At 43.0% G+C, this 22,258-nt stretch overlaps 2 protein-coding genes across 3 annotated transcripts; both read left to right on the top strand.

Annotated features, from left to right (window-relative positions):
* The first annotated feature begins 4,419 nt into the window (after window positions 1–4,419).
* On the top strand, window positions 4,420–5,861 carry LOC135618368 (transcription factor DIVARICATA-like). Of its 2 annotated transcripts, XM_065119250.1 has the most exons (3): window positions 4,420–4,608; window positions 4,708–5,130; window positions 5,215–5,861. In XM_065119250.1, exons 2-3 carry the CDS (start codon window positions 4,745–4,747, stop codon window positions 5,702–5,704), a joined length of 876 nt encoding a protein of 291 aa, XP_064975322.1. In that variant the 5' UTR covers window positions 4,420–4,608; window positions 4,708–4,744; the 3' UTR covers window positions 5,705–5,861. The 2 variants fall into 2 exon arrangements, with proteins under 2 accessions (XP_064975322.1, XP_064975320.1); XM_065119248.1 differs by having other exon boundaries at window positions 4,420–5,130.
* A 9,819-nt stretch (window positions 5,862–15,680) lies between these two features.
* Window positions 15,681–18,246, top strand: LOC103994041 (uncharacterized). The gene is made up of 2 exons (XM_009414305.3): window positions 15,681–17,499; window positions 17,692–18,246. The coding sequence occupies exons 1-2, from the start codon at window positions 15,989–15,991 to the stop codon at window positions 17,933–17,935; spliced, it is 1,755 nt and encodes a 584-aa protein (XP_009412580.2). The 5' UTR covers window positions 15,681–15,988; the 3' UTR covers window positions 17,936–18,246.
* The last annotated feature ends 4,012 nt before the right edge of the window (window positions 18,247–22,258 follow it).

A 22,258-nucleotide genomic window follows, 5' to 3' on the forward strand; every position in this document is an offset into this window, starting at 1 on the left:
TACGGAGGTGCCAAGGATACGAAGGAGCTCGAGAATCTCCTATTTGACATGGAAAAGAACTTCCAAGTTACAAGGCCTGATTCTAAAAAAAATCAAAGTTTCGATAGCAATCATGTATCTGAATTAGGATGCAAAACTTTAACGACGAATATATTGGAAAGAGATCCAATAAAGTTGGTGTTGAGTTGACACATATGTGAGGACTTAAAGCTTGAGAACCTAGTTCCTACCTAATCACAAAAAGAAAGTTAAGACAACTCTGCCAAAGTACTTTTATTCGGAACTATGTGAAGTAATTTTCTATACTAATGTTGGACATACAAGACATGTCCAAGAAGGATAAGTTGTTCAGCTTCCTTGATGGCCTAAGGCTATGGGCATAATAGGAACTACATCGAAGGAATGTCATTAATGTGATTTAGGCAATCATAGTCGCGAAAAGGCTCACTTTATTTCCTTGGAGGACTTGGGGAAGAAAAGTCATCGACTTTGTTTCCTCGGAAGACCTAGGGAAGAAGAAATAATCTCCAAGAAATCATCCACCCAAATATTCCTAAGGGAAGGAGCCTAGAGGCAAGCAAAAGAAAAGGAGTTCCCATAAAGGGCCAAACTCAAAAGGCAATGTCACTAAACCTAAACCTAGCATATGCTTCTTGTGCGAAGGACTACATATGGTGAGAGAGTGCCTATAAAAGTAAGTACTAAATACCTTAACAATATCAATCCAACCCCCTAGATCGAATAAAAGCAAGGCCATTGTCCTAAGTAGTTCGAAATCTAATAGCGATGATGAGAAGTCGTAAGAACCTCGGATGAGAGCAATACGTTTATTAAATGCGTTGTGGGGTAAAGTGAGGGAGAACATAAAGATGAAGCCACAGAAAGCAAAGAGTAGTGAGCTGATATATATGAACATCAAGCTAAATGACTGAACAACCCATGTGAAGGTGGACACGGGTGCTACCCACAATTCCATTACCGATCGAGAAGCAAGGCGATTTGGGCTGAACTTGGAGAAGAACTCAAGTCGGATAAAGGTGGTGAACTCGAAGGCTAAGCGTATCTTCGAGTTAGCAAAGAGGATACTCATCAAGATCGAGATATGGAGCGGAAGCACAAACATAATGTCGGTGCCACTTGATGGCTTCCAAGTAATTCTTGAAATAGAGTTCGTGTATGTGGCGAAGTTAGTGCCAATGTCGTTCCTAAACTCCCTATACCTAATGGGAGGTGACAACTCCTATGTGATTCTGGTGTCTCGAGGACGAATTAAGGACCCATAATAAATATCAGCATTACAATTGAATAAGGGGTATAAAAAGATGAATTAACTTTTGTAGCTATTGTGAAGCTGGAGCTACTTGATGTGGAGGTCATTCATAAATCTACTATAGTGTCAAACGTTTTGAAGGAGTTCACAAACGTCATGCTACTTGAGTTGCCAAAAACTCTACCACCGCATAGAGGTATAGATCATCACATTGAGTTGGAGTCAAGAGTTAAGCCTCCAACGATATCATCATACTGTATAGCCCCTCTAGAGTTGGCAAAGCTCAGGAAGTAGTTAGATGAACTGCAAAGTATTGGTCTCTTCTTTTGCCCTTGAGATCGGTCCACTAATGAAGATATCAATTTACCTTTTCTCTAGCCCATGAGGTCAAGGTGAGGGTTCTTAATGCTTTCAGATGAACTACTTGAGATGTCTCTATCGTATGAGCTCTTCAATCTGTTATTTTATATCATGATAATCTTTAGTGTTGTGGTTATAATCTTGATAAAATCAATAGTACTTGGACTTGTCTCTTTTCATTAACAAGGCCTTCATTGGGTGAGTCCCTTAAGAGACTTTTCTCCTTTATCTGTAGAAAAACTATAATTTTAATCATATTTAGAGGGGTTAGCTCGGACGTTGGGTGAGGTAACTCGAGTTGCTCATTTTTCCTCCATCGTGATGATTTCAAGATCGGGGTTGATTGTGGCCGCTAATGCTTTGGCCTCTTGTGTGACTTCTTATGCTTGCCCGAGACTATTGCCATGATAGCAATATGTTGATTGGCCCTTTGAATTGCCTCGAGTATAATTGCTAGTGGTCTTTCTATCAATAACTGAAAGAGATGAGAGGGCCTGAGCCTCATTATGAAGGTCTATATTATGAGTGATGAATAAGTATCTACTACGTGCCTCGGATCTCATTAATGACTTATACAACGAAGTTTGTGAATGTTTCTTCCTCTCACTACCTAAGTCTGAGGAGTGTTACCATTGAAGGCCGAGGGCATGCGTACTTGAGAAAGTAAAGTTCGAACTCCCTTGCTGGCTTGGTGAAAGAGTAGATGGACACTAGCATTAGACGAGCGTATCATTCTCATGCGTGACCTCTTAATGATAGTGAGAAAGGCATGGCACATTAGAACATCCGAGGTATTATATAATAACATATGAGTATGGAAAGCTATAAAGTACTCCATCGGATCAGCACTATCATCAAATGCTTCCAAGGATGGGAGATGAAAGTTCTTTGGAATTGATTCCTCCTGAATTTTTTAAGTGAACGATGATTGACCTGAGGTGGAGTTGATCAATGCTTCTCCTTTTGGCCATAGAACTCTCATCGAATCTCCTCCAAGCATCGATATATTTGCTTGAATTAGATCCATAAGGAATCCCCCATCGAGTCTACTGATTCGGCTTTGAATTCAGAGGAGGCAAACTAAGAGTGGTGCAGTCTACTGAATTCTATAATCGAGGATCGAAGTGCCTCGTCGACTAACGGTTTAATAGGTCTCGGGCGCTCCTGGGATGTCAGCACCACGTCGGGTCAGGGAATCTCGACAGGTGTCGATGGTGGTGGAGTTGAGGTCTATGATTGAGTTGGTGGTTCCGCCTATTGGACCAACTAGAGCAAAAACAGAGTGATGACTTATATCATGCTTATTAGTATATGTATTTCTTGAGTGAGATTTAAGAACAACTTGACATGGATGAGTAGGTGGCTTGGGCCATCCTTGGGGATGAGAGAATTGGGTCATTAAATAGGCACTAGTATTGCATTGATATCTATGCTAAGGTGAATACACCAATGTGCGCGAAAGGGTGGTTGTTATCTCTACTCGGATAAAAGTACTATGGGTTTGGGGCAAAGTCTCATCGCTCAAGCATTCATTGAGGGGATTGATGGGTGGGCTTTCTTATGATATCGGATCATATTATGGGAAGATATCATTGACGTCTTGGTCAACTTAACATAATCCAATTATGCATATGCAAGATTGTCCAATGTGTCTCTGATGTAAAAACATTGAGCTTCCGATGTGCCACTTACACAAAGGCTAAGATCGAAAGAAGTTTCTTGACCCGATCCATTCGATACTGAAGTTAATAACCCTAGATAGGTGCATATGAATGGGAAAGGTGAAAAATGATCCCTCCTCTTCCACTATGCTAAAAAAAAATGCTTTTATATATAATCATAAATGAGCAAAATATTCTATGGATGCTGCCCTCAATCGCCCCTAACAATCTCTTCTTGACTTTTTCTCCATATGGGCGATAAGGATGAGACGACTTACAATCATCTGTCTTGGACTCTTGTTCATACGAGTGGTCTAGTAATGGATAACCTTTTTCTTTTTCTTTCAACTTGAAAGTCATGTAGTTGGGTTTGAATCCAATAGAGATTTATATAAGGGAATTAGCTGTCAAAAATATATAGCAAGACCCGGTAAGAACTACGTCGGTGGCTTAACCCCTTCAACATTTAAATCGGTAAAAGAGTCGAATGATTTGATCACCTATCATCGGTCCGTGGAATCACGTGGCAAATATGAGAATTGTGAATTAGTGATTTTGCTGGGTCAATCTCTATTGGCGCCACATCATCATCCTCATCGGCCCTGATTCCTGATGATGTGTTGGATATACATTGACTGAATGTTGTCAAAGTAGGATCCATCTGTTGACATGTTGATCAAGATGCAATGAAAAGTTGACTTAGTGTTGGATATTTTATCGACTCGACTACCTCTTTTCCTGCTAAATCTACTTCAAATCCAATTAAAAGATTTCAGAATCCAATTTAAATGGATCGAGAATAGATAATACTAACAATAATAAATATAATACCGATATTACTCACATACTTTTAATCTAATTAAGGATATGTCTTTGATTCTGTGTCTCGATGCCGTACACGTAATCGCGTGGTGTCCGAGCTCGTGACGCCGCGAGGTGGTTTCGGAGGGTACTTGAAGGCCGCGGCGATTGTTAGGGAGGAGGGCGTGCCGAGAGAAATATCTAAACCGAATTAACAGACCTAATAAATTCCAGTTGCTCCGTTAAACATGGGGAATCCAGAACAACCTGTTGGTTCACGACTTCTCCTTTTTGCCCCTCCCCTTCCGTTGCTGATATAAACGGAGACGAGAGCGTCGTACTCTTTCGAGAGTCCACAAAGCTCCGCCAATCGCCAATCGCCAATCACCAATCACGGTCGATCGAGGAGGAGGAGAGAGAGAGAGAGACAATAAATGTCTCAACTTTCATTCCTTTCCCGTCTTCGATCTCTCTTCCCTGCTTGATTTCCGTCTCAGTCCGACGGAAACGATCTTGGTGGGTTTTGATTTCTCTTGTTATTGTTGAGTTTGTTGCTGTATTTGCCGTCGCAATGCCTACTCCCACGTTGAGTCGAGTTAAAGATTCGATTTTTAGGCGAAACCGGAGAGGGTGCCCTCCGCGAGATCTCCAGATGTCGACAGGATCGATGACGGAATCGACGTGCTCGAGTCGGGTCCCTGACCGGAGTGGTGGGGGTTGGACCTGGGAAGAGAACAAGCTATTCGAGCTCGCCCTGATCGACTTCGAAGAAGACACCCCGGACCGCTGGGAGAAGGTGGCGGCGTGCGTGCCGGGCAAGACGGTGGAGGAGGTGAACATCCACTACCAGCGTCTCATCGACGACTTGAATGCGATAGAAGCTGGGCGGTCCTCGTACTATCCATCGTTCGCGTCCAACTCGGAGGACTGCTACGCGCCAAAGCAGCCTTCCTGTGCCAGAGGAAAGAGGTCCGCGCCGAGGGCACCATCGGAGCATGAGAGGAAGAAAGGAGTGCCGTGGAGTGAAGAGGAGCACAAGTACGTTTCCCACCCACATCCTGTTCGTCGTATTGGCATGTGTTTATTGTCTAAGGTCATCTTGCTCGTCAACATATTTTGCAGGCTATTTCTGATGGGTCTCTCGACGCATGGCAAAGGGGACTGGAGAAACATATCTCGAAATTTCGTGACCACCAGGACGCCCACTCAGGTGGCCAGCCATGCCCAGAAGTACTTCAACAGGCAAAACTCGGGCGGCAAAGACAAGAGGAGATCCAGCATTCATGACATTACGATTGCCAGTTTGTCACACGACGAGCTGCTCGCCGCCGCTCGGCTGCGGGCTCCCACACCGCAGGCGCAGGCTACTTCGACTACTCTGCCAAGGACCTTCTCCTTGCAACGAAATGACGCTGCTGGTGTTTCTAATGCACCGGTGCGCGCGAACCAGTTCATGCAACACCAGTTTGGAGCAGCACCATATGGGATGACAATGCAGGTTCAGAATCCGCAGGATGCCGGTCTCCATGGTAATGTTGTTTGTGACGATAGTTCCCTGTTTCAGATGCAGTCAGACCAGCAGTTTCATGGACCCGATTTCGGACAATACTGACCAGAATAATGGAGCGGTGTCACCGCTGCTCGTCTCTGGGTATCGTAGGGCAGTAGATGAGTGGGTCATGCAAACTCGAAGAACTAAGAATTGGTTAGGCAGTCAATGTATAGGGCATTAAGTTTATCAACGCTTGTTTTCTTATACTTTATGCCATTTTACACCATAGATAGTCGTGAACATGTCCTACGTTGATTATGTCCTTTGACTCTGAATGGTCTGTGTTCGCTTAAACAACCGTAAGCCGTGGCCTCGGGACCAACGTGGTTTGGTTCGGGTCCGGATGACGGGGATCTCCCTGGGACGTGCCTCGAGACTGTTGAGGTGGTCGATCCCGGTGCTCCGATCGAGATGGGGTCGCTATCCTCTCCGGGCAAGAACTCCTCACCTGCGTGTCCTGTGGGGACCTTTGGCTTTGCACCTGCACAAAGGTCGGGTCGGGGGAGCTCGGCCCGACCCCTCCGACGATCAAGTTAGTGAGCAGTCGTAGCGGGTTTGTTGGTTGTCATCCTCTCTTTCCCGTTTAGAATGCGATGGTATTTATAAGGAAGCTTACTGTTTTCTGATGTGCCCGCTTGCAGGGGGCAGTTGGTAGCGTCTAACACTGGTGTTGGCGTGGCGTGAAGGACCGAGCCAGGATATTTAATGTGCCTCGGTCGACGTTTCGATCCGTTTGACTAGGTGGTGTCAGGCCAACCGAGGCGTCATCTGGGGCAGCTGACGTCAACCCGAGTCTTATCACCATTATTACCCTCATCATATCCCCCCCCCCGAAGGAAGCTATGCGTCGGTTATTGTAAAGGGGGGTCCGAGGCATGGCTTCGGCTTTGAGAAACTGTCCCAGCCGGGCGTCTTGTCGGTCCATTGCCAGGGGTGTGGGAATCGTGGAGTTTAGCAACTAAGAAGGGTTGGATGTGCAGCGGTGACCCCGAGTAGTGTGCAGGTGGGCTGGCCACGCAAGTGTGGTCTCGGGCAACATGCAGTCGAGGAGCACGACGCAGGCGGGCTGGCCACGCAGGCGTGGTCTCGAGCAACATGCGGTCGAGGAGCACGACGCAAGCGGGTAGACCGCACAGAGGCGGTCTCGGACAGACTGCGGCCGAAGGACACGGCTCAGGCGGGCAGGCCGCACCGAGGTGGACTCGGGCAGTCTACGGCCGAGCCGTGTAGATACATAAGGGGGTTAGGCTGGAGCTAACCGCGAGCCGGGAGGCAGTCAGGTAGATACTGAGCCTTCGCTCAGAAGAGATTGAGGCAGGGCCTAGATTCCTTTTACGAGGACTACATCGGATAGTCACCACGGGTGCTTGACTTCTTCTATGGAGCTCGCTGCCAAAAGTCACTCCTCCTCACGGCCACCCAGGCTTCCGTCGCGACGTACTGGTTAGCCCGCTGGAGCATATCTGGTACTATGGTGGGGGGTCGCTCCACGAGGGACCAGAAGAATCTGGAAGGTTGCAAGCCTATCATAAACGCCTGCATCAATAGAGAAGGATGAGTGTCTGGTAATCCCCGGATCTGCGTTGCAAAACGATTCACAAAATGGGAGAGGGGCTCGTCCTCCCTCTGGTTAAGTCCAAGGAGAAGCGCCACGGAAGGCTTCAGCCGTGTATAGGCCACGAAGTGGAGCTCGAAGTCCTTAGCGAGCTGGTCGAAGGAAGCGATCGTTCCGGTCTTCAAGCCGCTGTACCACGTGCGGGACGGACCTCTCAGGGTGGTGGGAAACGCTCTGCACATCAGAGCATCAGAGGTCCCGTATAACGCCATCTGGGCACAAAAAGCGGCTACATGGTCCGCTGGGTCGGTGGAACCGTCGTAAGCGTCCAGGGAGGGGGAGTCAGAAGTTCGGGGGGACTGTCTAATCTTGTATCTCAGGCGCGAACGGAGACCCTTGGTGTGCGTCCTCCCCAAGCTCTCCCTTTGACCTGCGAACCTCCTTCTCCACTTCGTCGAGCCGCTGACTGACAAAGCGTAGCTGGGCTCGCAGGGAGTCCGTTGAATCCGAAGACAATGCCCCGGGTTCCGGGCGGCTGCTCGGGTTTGCTATCACTCGATCCTCGAGTGGGGCCGATCGGACCCGAGGCGAAGTGGTGTGTGGGCCCGAACGGGTGGCTCCTGTTGCCGCAGTGGTTGGATCACAGGCGGGTGCATCGGATGAGGAATGAGCGGGATAATGGTTTGTACCATACCTGTCAAAGCTCGGACTTGATGAGCGAGGTCCTGAAAGGCCTCGGATGACACGGGCGATGGGTCGACTGGGGCTCCTTCGGGCGGCGACTTGCCCGGGTCGTTGAACAACCGCCAATGGCGCTCTGAGGTCGCAGCGGGGTGTTCGTCACGAAGATCTCCGTGCGGGGGATGTTCCCCTGAAGCTCCAATCGGATGTGACCCCTCAGCATAGGTTCGTCCGAGCCAATCGGGTGATCCCTTGACATTCCGGCCCTCCTTCTAGCGAAAAAAATGTTGGTGTAAACATCTTTAAGCCGTGGCCTCGGGACCGACGCGGCTTGGTTCGGGTCCGGATGACGGGGATCTCCTTGGGACGTGCCTCGAGACTACTGAGGCGGTCGATCCCGGTGCTTTGATCGGGATGGGGTCGCTATCCTCTCCGGGCAAGAACTCCTCACCTGCGCGTCCTGTGGGGACCTTCGACTTCGCACCTGCACAAAGGTCGGGTCGGGGGAGCTCGGCCCGACCCCTCGGACGATCAAGTTAGTGAGTAGTCGCAGGGGGTTTGTTGGTTGTCCTCCTCTCTTTCCCGTTTAGAATGCGAGGTTATTTATAGGGAAGCTTACTGTTTCCTGATGTGCCCGCTTGTAGGGGGCAGGCACGTACTCCTGGTAGCGTCTGACACTGGTGTTGGCATGGCGTGAAGGACCAAGCCTGAGCAGGATATTTAATGTGTCTCGGTCGACGTTCCGATCCGTTTGACCAAGTGGTGTCAGGCCAACCGAGACGTCATCTGAGACAGCTGACGTCAACCCAAGTCTTATCGTCATTATTACCCTCATCGGTTTGCACGAGAGAGAGAGTCTTTCGTGAAGAACACAAAAACTACACTTGTTTCCCGGACTGATGGACTGTGGGTAATGGTCCACGAGGGACAGTACGGGTCGACCATGGTGATTGCGAGGGGCATATTGACACTTTCGCAAGTTAATGTCGTAAACAAAATCATCTCAAAGGAGTATGTGTCGCACTAAAAGATGTATCTCACAGTTTAATTCAACATATTATTAAACATGTTTAAGGAAAATTATAATTATTATTTTTCTCTGAATGATGATTAGGGCAAGTTAGAATAAATGCAAGAAAGTTGAAGGTTACAAAATATTGACATTGGGAAAAAAAAAAAGTATAGCTCGAGTTAAATCATTAACCTTGAGAAATGAAATTAATTTAGCATCACAGTCAATGCTGTTCAGAAGTCAATGCAATTCATCCAGCACCAATGTCGAACCCAATAAGTCAACCCTCGCGTCCGACACAGATCTGCTATAAAAAGAGACAGATAGAAAATTAACGTGCTGTACCTTCTCTCACTCAAACATGAAACTTTCCGAAAAAGAACAGGAGCACAGCATTGACAATGGCTCATCTTATCCTATTTGGACTTATAGCATGTAATATAACAGAAAGCAAAAGCAAGAAGCGGTTCTATCATCTGACGAATGGGCATATGGATGTAAACCCATTTCCAGTCCTATTAATCCGTATACGTGAAGATTCATAGTGGCAACAATAGTTTTATGTCTGGCTTTTTAGATTATATGATTTTATTTAATTAAATAAAATATATTATAGATATGATTGAATTCTGATTATGATTATCGATCAATAAAAAAATTTAATTATGATATAATTACTTAAAAGATACTTGACGAGAGAGATTCTTCTAATTACTTATCTTGGACCCACATCCTCTACTTTCATATATAAATAGATATTATCTTTTATAGTATAATATCTTTTCTCGTCTCCTATTGGTCTATATTTTATCGTTTATAGTGGTCCTGTGAAAAATAAAAAGAAAAGATAAAAGTGTAGCTCTTTTACATATCATTATCGCTGCTTAGTTCCGATCGAATAACGGTGGAGTTGTAGATCAGATAAAGATTTTCTGAATAACATCAAAAGATACTTAATCCTAATATTGATTTATCATTATTTGATTTTGATTATGACATTAAATATTTTTAGCTTAACAAAAATATGATTATAATTTTGTGTTTACAATTGGTATTAGATCTATGTTTGAAATTAAAATATTTTAGATCGTAAAAGTATTAGATCTATTATTGTTATCGCCTTTTGCTTGCGAAAGGGTTATTAAACTTGTCAAGGACGATGGCCTACTATGGTCATCAAACTTGTCAAGGACTACTGCTGTTGTATAATGGCTGTCTGTAGCAATGAATTGAAAGTGAATGACAATATTGAGGGTAGTGGTCACGGGCCTTATGATGGGTCATGCTGCATGCAGGGGTGCGATAGCCAACAATGGTCGCGAGAAGTGTCACAATGATAGCCCAAGTAAGAGTTGCAAGTTGTAGGTGACAATGCAGCACCATAAGCAGCATCCCCAAATTCAATTCTCGTAACATTTACTGAAAGCTAAGGACGAAAAGGTGTACGCAAAGAAAGGCTTCTTCAAGATCCACAAACAGAGTAGGTAAGGGAGAAGGCCAGAGATGGAGTCCACGAGAGGACCCATTGGGACGATTGGTTGGAGCAAAGGCAAACATATTAGGGTTTGAGAGCGGATCTCTTCAATTGAACTTTGCATTACAACCATCTAATGCTATTATAAAACGTCAGATCAAATGTGATCGGTTAGATTAGGGCTAGATTCAAACATATGATAAGTAACTTATGTCTTGATCATGCAATTGATATCTGACTATAATTTGATAGTCTCAACTCTTTATATATATATATATATATATATATATATATATATATATATATATATGGGGAGCATAACATAATTTCACTGTAACAACCCATCATCATCATCAATTCATCAATATTGTTTATGGATCTTTTCTTATCATATAATCATATCTTTTCTCATCATCACTATATATGGTCTATGAAAGCACAGTTTCTATTATACTTATCCCAATACTTGAGAAGGATGACTAGCACCATCATATGCTCCAAGTGTAGTGTTACGGTGGAGGAAGGATCATAATAAATTTATCTTGAAAGAAATTTGAAGAGATTCATCTTTATGGCAAATCAAGATATTACTTTTGTCTTTTATCATTACTTTTAAAGAGTCCCTAAAATAGAGCCATCTTGTTTCATTCAATTCTACAAGGAGATTTTTGTAACCACACATATAATTGCTAACTTTGGTATCCCAGTACCACTTATATATTTTTTTCTTTATGTGCTAGACAAAAGAGATTCTTCTTTCTTCTTTTCAATATAGCTAGTATTTTCTTCTACTTGACTGTTTTTATTGTAATAGTATTTGAAAGAATAATAACCATATTTTTTTTGCAATAATAGCATTAAACTTTCAAATGATTTTACTTTTGGCTTCTTATATTTTTTCTCTTTTTGTTGAATCTCGTATTTTGATGATAAAACTAAGTGATAATTATGTTTATATTTTAATCTACGTGATGAGATAATTAAAGCAGGAAAAATTATGTTGTGCCAAAGGAAAATATGTCAGAAGATTGGATGTCGGGGCGGAGGAACGGTCGACGTATCAACAGAAGGCTTCGGGCCGTGGATTCAGGCATTAGGCCAAGAAGAGCGGATATTGCGCCAAGACTATCAGAGTTGCGGAGTCAACTGGTCGATTGGGCAATAGGCCACAAGAGATGACGATGCGTCGAAGAATCGGACGAAGCGTTGAGAGACCAATGACATATCGGACAACTTGATTAATGCTTAGTATTAATTGTCTAGATCGAAGTGTGTTTTATATGTGCAGGATTAACTATGATAACAAGACATGAAGTAAAATGAGGTCCCGGAGTCAAGATCGAGATCACGTTGGAAGTTCGAGAGTTCGTCGGAAGTTCTGAAGGAACCGACCAAGAAGTCTCGGAGCTTGCCAAAGAAGCTCATCGGAACTCGCTAAGAAGATCGTCGTGAAATCCAAGAGCTTACCGGGAGTCCGCCGGAATATTACCGAGAGATCGTCGAAAGTTCGCCGAAAGAATAGACATAGGGACTTGTTTAGCTTAGCAAATGTCTTAGGATTTCGTAGTTAGCACGTAATTGGGCTTGGACTTGGGCCAACCTAATTAGAGGCCAACAAGGCCCATGTAAGAACTGTGTTGAGCCCAATAAGAGGCCCAAACAGTGCCCCAAGAAGTCTCACCGTCATGGCATAGTCTTCGAGACTATCAGACGGTGGTATCGTTAGTCTGGGAGGTTGTACCACCCCTGGCAGGGTGCCAGGTGGTGGTACCACCTAGCACTGCTCCCCAAGCGATGGTACCGCCCAGGACAGTGTCAGTGTCAGACTGACACTGGGCGGTGGTACCGCCTATGCCCGGGAAACCCGGGATGAAAAAGTTTTAGACTCCAAGTTTGAATTAACTTAAAGCCTATAAATACCCCTCTTATCCCTAGTTAAAGTACATAAGCACATAAAAGTTAAAGAGAGAAAAACGCTATTGAATCTCTTATGAAAATCCTCAACTTTGAGTCTAAATGTTAGAATAGTTTGAGATGAGTGAGTGCTTGTAAGGGTTATCTCCTAAACCCATTAAAAGGAGAAGAGGGGTGTAAAAGGTGATTCGCCTTCGCCTATTGAAGGAAGGCCTCTAGTGGACACTAGTGACCTCGTCGGAGGAGGAAGCCGAAAGTAGATGTAGGTCACGTTGATCGAACGACTCTAAAATTGTCATGTTCTTTACATTTTATTCTTGCTATTACCTTACTGCAAACCTTGCTTACTGCCTTCAATACTTTTAGATACGCTTTCAAAGTTAACATTTTTACAAAACAGCTTTCGTCGAAACCTGATTTTATCATACGAAAGTTTTTTAAACCGATATTACTTTATCGTTGCACTACCCTTCTTACTGTCGATTCTTGATCCTAATAGTTTTTGTTTTGGATTTTGATCATTTTTATTATTTCTTCCTTTTCCTCCTTAGTCATATCTTTTACCATAACAATAGCCTTTTCCATATTCTCAGCCTCTTCATGACTATGATCACTTGAGCTTTCATTTCTTTTTCTTTTTTTTTTTAAGTGTAGCTTCTTCAAAGAACTTATTCTACTATGGTTTCTTCATATTAACTAAATATTCATTTGCTTGCAAACACTTTATTAGCTTATCGATAGTTATTTGGTCTAAATCCTTTGATTCTTGGATAGTGACCATGATAAAATTAAACTTGATTGAAGTAAATTTTCAATCACATAAATTTCTTCTAGATTCTCACTATTTCCTTTTTTAGTTGATTGACAATGGTAACTTTTGCGCTGGAGGTGTTGATGGTTGTAACTTTTTTTAATTTTATATTAGTAGATGAGAAAGAGTGTCTTCTTATTTTTTATTTTCTTATGTCATTCAAGAAATCTCTTTGGCTCACTATAAGAATGACATCATCGTGAGGCTCCTCATAGTCTCTCTCTAGCACCCTTGGTATGTATCTAAATATGACTTTTATTGGAATGCTTTAATTTTTATAATTATCTTTTGTAAGACGAGACAGTTATATATTATTAGTCATTTTGACTTGAGATACCATATTAAAGGGAAAAAAAAAAGAGATCGAGAAAGTTAGAGAAGAAAATTTGAGAGATGAAATAAAAGGTAAATTAAAATTTTTATTTCTCGTAGATCAGTCTCTACACTTTTTCTTTCTCACTATTTTTCCCATGATAAAGCTCATCTATTTGTAGGGTCATAGATGAAAATTATAAGGCTAAATTGTAAAGGCTACATTCATATACTTTTATTGTATATAACGTATTTAATTTACTAGTAGTTTATTATTTTCATAACCTCCTTCTTCACGGTGATCTTTTGCATAACCTTCTTCTCCATTCTTACTAAATTCTAGAGATTATAATAATTTTCTCTCTTGTGATCATGAAAGGTTTCAATCATCTCTTTTAAGTAACGATAGCAAATCCTCTTCAATTGTACTTCGAATTATAATCATCCAATACCATTTTAAAGCATCATATCATATGTGAGCGATTCGATCAAGACTCAAAAAATATTATAAGCAACTTGATATCTTGATATCATTCGATTGATATCGAACCACGATTTGATAGTTCCAACCGGTAAATAAATAAATATAATTACATAAATATATTATTTATTTATTTATTATATTTATAAAAAATAAATATATTTTTTATTAGATATATCCCAACTCAAAGTCTCTTCTGTGCCACAGAGAGGGAATGGGCAGAGGAAAGGGGCTTACAACCCATTGGGGGCCCGAACCCCAATGGGCCTCTCGGGTTCGAGTCCATCACAGAGCTGAGGCCTAGTTGAGTCGACGACGAGCTATACGGGGTTCAGAAGGAAGGGTTAAAGTCGGACCAGATCGTCTCTCATCGGAACGCTTCAGCACTCGGACACATAGGCTCGCGGCGGAGGGAGGATCATCGGCTGGGGCGGGCGGGCGTATCGCTGATGGGCGGCTCCTCTTGTGCCCAAACATCAACATCCGGCCGTCACTGCCGCCCCGCCCTTGTTGATTATTTAGGTTTTCGTTCCTTCTCGCCCGAGTTGTTTCTCTATCGTGTTCACTCATCTCCAGATTTAACATTTGAGGTCTGAGACTTGTTCTAGTTTCTGTGAAATCTTGGCGAGCGTCTGCGGGAGATGTCCAAGTTCGACACTTTTGGAGGTAATAGGGACGTGATCTTTTGGACGAAAAGTGAGTGTGGGCATCGGAATGAGATAAGGAGTTTGAGACGGAGAGTTAGGGGACTGCAAAAAACAGAGAGAGAATAGGGAGGAGGAGATAAGGAGGGTGGCGTCGGAGGGGTTGGTGTTTGTTAGAGTCACTGTCGTGTGGCGAGACCACGTGAAGCAACGCCGCCACGTCTTACGTGCTCACCATCCCTCCTGCCCAATCTCCTACCTTGCGGGGCCCAGATAGGATGTTACGTCGGATTGAATACATCACTTCATTGTATACCTCCTATACCTTAACAATGTAAAGGAGGAGGACTATGCTCAAGCAAGGAGTGGGAAAAGATTTGCTGCTGATCTCCGTTAACTACTTTAAATTAATAATTGATTAACACTTAATTTACAAATTACCTTTAAGAAATTCATTATAATGGTAGAAATATCAGGAGGTATTTTATTAATATTCTCGGTTTTACTAAAGAAATATTTTTTTTTAGAATTTATAATGTGATTCATGTTTAATGTTTATCAGGGCTCCGAATAAAAAAGGAAAAAAAAAAAACGTGATGAATATGCCAATGAAGAAGAAGAAGAAGTATTAAGAAATTGTAAGTATCTGTGTCTTTTCCAGCGACGTCGAAATTTCTTTTTCCTTTTTTGTGACTCTGTTTCGCATCCGTCCTTTTCTCCGGAATGGCAACAATGTCCGGCAGACTAACATTAGCCGTCCATTTGGGTTTCCACGAATCAGAACCACCCATCTCCGAGGTAGGAAAGGTATATACGCATCGTGTTCAGCGTCGTCGACCCTCTCCGTCTTCTCTACCTCGGTCCGTTGCCTCATTAGATATTTTCCATCTCCTTGTCCATTTGGGCGTCAAAGTCCGAGCAACACAAGGCTCATAGCTTCTCATGGCGTCCGCGTTGAAGGCGGGTGCCGTGAGGAGTACTAAAGGAGAAGACACAATGGAGCTACGCTACGTCACGTGAGGGGCACGTGTTTTGATCAGATAAATACACGTATATGAATTTTCTATGTCCTCGATATTTTCTTATTATTTTTATTCCCATATGGGGATAGAGGGAAAACCTTGTGTGGTGTGTATATATGAGAAGGTGTGTCAGAAGATATGCTTAGGGAGGAAAGAAGAGTAGAGCCGCACCTGAGTGAGGCGAGGCGAGGCGGTGCAGGTCTTCTTCCTGTTCTGGTGTTCTGCAGCGTTAGAAGAAGGGTCGAGTGAGGGACGTATGACCTTTTAGACACCCCCTTCACGGGCTCTTCGAGAGGAGATGGGGATTTGGCCGTGAGCCTCTGCCTGTTATTTTATCAAATACTCGTCAAGCTTTTCGCAGCCTTCTGTTTGACCAATTGGGTTTGGGGAGGAGAAGGAGGAGGTGGTGGTGGTGGTGGTGTTTGGGCTTGGGGGAGGATGGGAGTTCAGGTCGGCGGGACGTGCTTGCAGTGGCCGCAGCTGTCGCCCACCAACTCCACGGCTCTCTCCCAGGCCGCCTTCGCTGCCTTGGTTTCTAGTCTCGGGTGCAGCCAGAGGACCCGTGGCTGCGACCGCGCCCTCGCCTCGCCCTTCCTCGGCGCCGGCACTGCCAAGCTGTTGAAGTCCAGATCGCTCAAGGTTCGCAGAGGGAGAGGAAGGCGAAGCGTTGATCAAGCCTTGCGCCGAGCCTTCAGCGCCAGCCTTGACCGCTTTGCGACTGGTGATGATGAGGAGGAGGAGGATGAGGAGTTCGTGCTGAGGCTCGAGGAATTGGCCCTCGAGCTCCAGCGGCAACAGGGAGACGGCAGCGAGGAGGTGACCGTTTCAGAGTCGTGGAGGAGTGGAGGAGGTGAGGCCTTGTCTTCCTCTGCGTCGTTTTGCTCTGATTCGAGCCCGGCGCCTTCTCCTTTGCCCTTGACGAGCAAGCAAGATCCGTCGACCGAGGCACCGTGGGTCCCGGTCCGGCCGGAACCGCCGGAGTGGCCCGACCAGATCGTGCCGGCGAGCGTGGAGAAGAACGCGAACAGCGTGGAGCTACCGCTCTCGCTCCGGATCATAAAGCGGAAGAAGCGGTGGGAGGACGGTTGGTTCCGGGAGGCGGGCGAGTCAGCCTGCTGCTCCGTCAAGCGGGCCTTCTCGTCCATGGTGTTCATGATCCGGGAGATCCAGAGCTACACTCTCCAGATGCGGGAGGTGATCTTCCGCGAGGATCTCCAGGGGATCCTGTCGCGGGTACAACGGGAGATGAACTCCTCCTTCGTCTGGCTCTTTCAGCAGGTCTTCTCGTGCACCCCGACCCTCATGGTCTCTGTCATGCTCCTCTTAGCCAACTTCACTGTCTTCTCCATGGGCCACCTCGAGGCCGCAGCCATGGCCGCGCCCAACCCGCCGACCCAGTCGATGGTTGAGACCATCGTAGTGGAAGACCATCGCCAGACCCATCACAACTTCTCCATCAAGAACTTCTCCTCCACTGGGAGGACCGCTTCCATCGGAGGTGGCGGTGGGGGGAAGGCGAAGCCGGTGGCCGGTGCCACCGGCGACGGGCGGTCGGATGACAGGTCCCTCTCATACAGGACGATTCTCCCCGACGGCGTTTCGACAGCGCCAGGGGCGATGAACACCGAGGAGGGAAAAGGAGCAAGTGGCGAGGGCGAGTCGGAAGCGGTTGCGGGGGCAGAAGAGCAGCAGGAAGAGGAGGCGAGGCTCTGGAAGGCGATACTGGAAGAGGCGTCGAAGACGCAAGCGAGGGACGAGGCGTTGATGGACCCGGAGACGCTACGCCGCTTCGTCTCGCCCGTGACGGTCGTGCTGGAGCCCGACGACCTCGCGGACTACCTGCGGATGGAGATAATGTACCATCAAGCCCTGTCGCAGGACCCGGAGAACACTCTTCTCCTCGCCAACTTCGCTCAATTCCTCTATCTCGTCCTCCACGATCACGACAGGTAACTTGATCTCATTCTTACGTACTAATTACTCCTTTTGTGATCCCCGCAAACTGTTCGACTATTTGCACTCACAGAAGGCAGTTTTTTAATCCTTATGAGGCAACTGTTTGTCTTAATGACTAAGAGAAGATGATACAAAGGAGATTACATTGGACTAAAATAATGTGTTGAGCGACGGCCATATGACAGGGCGGAACACTACTACAAGAGGGCGGCGGGGACGGAGCCGAAGGACGCGGAGGCATTGAGTCGCTACGCGAGCTTCCTGTGGCTGGCGAGGAAGGATCTGGTGGCAGCGGAGGAGACCTACCTGGAAGCCATCGCCGCGGATCCCGGCAACGCCGTCCACGCCGCCAACTACGCCCATTTCTTGTGGAGCACCGGCGGCGAGGACACTTGCTATCCCCCGGAGGGCGACAATGCATGGCGGTAGCAAACACAAGCTAAAAAGCAAATGAGAAACAAAACCAACAGTACATATTTGAGGGAAAAAGACAAAAGTCGGGCTACAGTGGCGATACAACACTACATATTTATATATATTATCACTAGGGAGGTATTTGGTGTCAGAAAAGGATGAACGGACGGAGGAATTGGCCTTTTGGTGGGGCAGAAGGGCTGGTCTTTTGAGAGTAGTGTCTGTTAAAATGGGGTTGGGCCACCCATTGTGTGGGATCTGCTCCCTTGCTTGATGTGTGGTATAGTTTTGGCAAACTGCATTATGTTATTGGTTTATGGACTAAATCTGAGGCTTAGCTAAGTCCAAGAACTTCGAAAGCAGAGTCGAAGGACTTGGCTGTCATATTTAGCTTCTCTCTCAGGTCATGGCTGCGTACACGACTCTAAAAGACTATGCAGTGCGCGTGTGAGTGCAAAAGCTGCATCTTCTTGACATCCATCCCTACAGAAGGACGTCGTATCGTAAAGAAATTAACAGTCTGGTTGAAGGTTTTGGAAGGCAGAAGAGAGGGGGAGCTTATGCGGCCGATGGACTTAACAGAGAACTCTTCATGCGACCGACTCTTTACAGTAACTTTGGGTTGAGGACAGCTGATGGAAGTACTATATCAACACCCTCTGTGAGTGAAGGTTAGCACCTCTCACCGCGCACACATCACGAAGCCGACTGTTTGCAATGAGTGCTTGATGACCTATGTATTTATCCAGCAATCAAGCACATCGTTATTTGTAAAATAATTTGATTGATTGAGATAATATATATTTATATAAATTATAAGAAACGATTTTTTAATCATATATTCAAATATGCATTCAAATTATATATTTAAATATGTAATTATCCTCAAATCATATATTGATTAAGGATTAGAGTAGATATGAATAAAATATTATAATTTGATATTTATTTATATCATGATTTTTTATCATGCCCATGCAAGATTAAGTTTTTAGCAAGAATGTACCGATACAACTGAAATATCATGTGGATGAAAGACTTCGAGAGGGAGACTGCTAATAATATTATAAGTTGATGTATGATAACTTGATCTCTAATAAAGTAGAAGTCGATGACAATGTGTTTCATGTATGAATGAAATATCGAGTTGGCGCATAAATTGGTGACACCGACATTATCGTAGTATATTGTAGGAGTAAATCGGGAGGTGATGCCAAGTTCGTACAATAGATTAGTGACCTAGTTGAGTTCTATAGCGGTAGGAGGGATAGCTCGATATTCAGCTTTAGTGGTGGATCTTGCGATTGTATTCTATTTCTTAAAACCCCAACTAATCATATTTGCTCTAAGAAAAATAATATAGGCTGACTTAGATGCTTTATCATTAGTATTGTTTGTCCAATCAGCATCAGCGAAAAGCATGAAGATGAAGTGATGAGTATTTATGAAGGAGAATTCTATAATTGAAAGTTTGTTTAAGATATCGTAGATATGTTTTAGTGTAAACTATTGTGTAGTAGAGGGTTGATACATAAATTATGATAATTTATTGACTTCAAATAAAATATCTGAATGCGTGAGAGATAAATACGGTAAGGAATCAAGTACTTATCGGTACTCTGTGATATTCGTAACAAGGTTGCCATCATATAATTTGAGTGACTCAGTAATGAAAATTAGGATGACGACTTTTTTTGGCATTCTATATGTTCATATTTCATAATAAATCTCAAATGTATTTCTTTTGAGATAAAAAAAATTCAAAAGATGTGAATATTACTTTCACTATAAAAAAAAATAGCTTAAGGTTCCTAGGTTTTTGATAAAGAATTAATCTGCTAATTACTTAAGAAATTATTTGATCTTTATAGAATTATTGCTTATGATGATAATGTCATATACATAGACCGGTAGATATATTGTATATCTCTTTTATTATCATACGAATAAAGAGGTACCAAACTTGGAGTTAATGAAGTTGATTAACAAAAAAAAAAATGAGCCAAGTTTGATATATCAAGCTCTTGAAGCTTGGCGAAGTCCATAAATAGTTTTTCATAGTTTACAAGTTTAGACATTGATGATAAATGAAGCCAAGAGGTTACTGCATAAAGATATCTTCAGTCATGAATGATAACCAAACTTAAGATGAGCCAAGTTGGTATATCGGGTTCTTAGAGTTTAGCAAAGTCTATAAATAGCTTTTCGTAATTTACAAACATGGGTCAGGAGGATGAATGAAGCCATTAGGTTATTGTATAAAGACATCTTTAGTTAATGTCCCCTGTAAGAAAGTATTATTAACATCTAATTGCCATATATATTGGTCTTGAGTGATAACCAAACTCAAGCTAAGTTAAATTATCGTCGGTTTAACAACTTGATTAAAGATCTCTATAAATTCAACACATGATCATTTGTGAAACTCTTTGGTCATTAAATATGCTCTGTATCTAATAATGGATCCATCTAGGTTCATGTGGGGTGAAATTTAATTTGAAAAATTCACTTACACCCGATGATATTTTATGTGATGTGAGATAATACAATGGTTCATATGGTATTATGGAGTAGGGCATCATATTCCTCGTATATGACTTTATGTCAATTTGAAGATTTTTAGACTTGGGTGATGATTGTGGGATCAGTAGACTTAAGTGAAAAGCTTATAGTAGCATGGAGATCAATGATTTGATATGGTTTGAAAATATCATTTTTGGAGTATATTGTTGTGTAGTATAGTTTAAAAGGCTATTGACCAAAAGATTAATAACATAAACGCTTTGTGTAGGAGGGTGAGATTAATCTTAACTATGTGTCGATGCTTTCGTTTGATAGAGCCAACTAGTTAAGGTATGTATGACGGTGACTTGATCTGTATACCACATAATGAGATGTACGTTGTTATAGATTGATATTCACCTCTTCCATCAGAATAAATTATTTTAATGGTAGATTGAAAGAAATTCTCAACTACTTTTCTAAAATGAGTAAAGGCCATGGTAACTTTAGATTTATGTTTGAGAGGATATAATCATATATATTTAGTAAGTAATCTATAAAAATAATATAAAATCTAAAATTATCAAAGAAAATTGTTGGAGTAGGACCCTAAATATCAGTGTAAATGATTTTAAGTGGTTTGAAGCATGATACAAAGGTAGTCTACGATTATTATTACTAAAACAAGCATCACAATGAGCTATAATTATGTTTGATTTGGAAGTTAGAATGAAGTAACGAGAAATTAGCTATTGTTAAATAGAAAATGATGAATGACTAAGGCAACGATGTCAAGTATCGATTGAAGTAGCAATTAAAGCAGAAGCAATTAGCTAGGTGTTTTGTAAACCTGATGACCACTTATAGATGTTGTCTTCATTTTAGCTTCGAACCAACGATTCCCCTATGCTCAAATACGTTTCACAATCAATTAGCTTATCATATAATTTTTTAAATGACATTGGTGAGTCACATGCCTGAATTATTATCACAAATTATTTATATTCGTCTCCTAAGTGATATTTCTTCATCACTTAAGCGATAACCAAAGCTAAATTACCTATAATAACTTTTAAATTTTATATATAATTAATAATAGTACTTTCCTTTTATGTTAGTTTTATCAAAGTAGGTAAAAGACTTAGCATGCAAGTGCGAGAATGATTGATAAGGGTGGTTTATAACTTAGACAATGCTTCTACTATATGTTGTATAAAGAGATTAATGGTACTATGAACCAACGATTGAAGCTTGAATAGCTTATAGAATAAAATAATCTTATCATAGCCATAACTTATGATTAGGATTTGTCATTGGAATAAGTTCTCCTAATATTTGGATATTTTCTAAAAGACAACTAAGAGAATCATCGATGTACCCTAATAAATCATATTCAAAAAAGAGATCGACGAATTGTGCCTACCAAGATACATAGTCATCACCTTTGGAAAACTTGAAAGGGATCAAAGTTACTGTGTTGATAGATATAAGTCTCATAGGTTGAGATGAATTATTGTTTCATGAGGAAACAATAATTGGAGCGTTAAGCATAGAGGAGGAAGACATGCTAAGAATATACTATGGTCTAATAAGGAAAATCCAAAACCAACTGATAATCTAATTTGTACGCATAGATAGTGGAGATATGATCTATTAGAGAATATCATATTTGAGAAGTGCACAGGGGAGGATCTGATAGAGGAGATCATATCTAATAATTATACAAAGGAGGAACTAATATGAGATATGAAGTAGAGGGTGATCTCTTCCTTCCTCTCCTTAGTTCTCTCGACCGCAAGTGCTGACGACATATTGGAGAGGATGGTAGACAACAAT

This window comes from Musa acuminata, chromosome BXJ2-8 (genome assembly GCF_036884655.1).
Source record: "Musa acuminata AAA Group cultivar baxijiao chromosome BXJ2-8, Cavendish_Baxijiao_AAA, whole genome shotgun sequence".
NCBI classification, from domain to species: domain Eukaryota; kingdom Viridiplantae; phylum Streptophyta; class Magnoliopsida; order Zingiberales; family Musaceae; genus Musa; species Musa acuminata.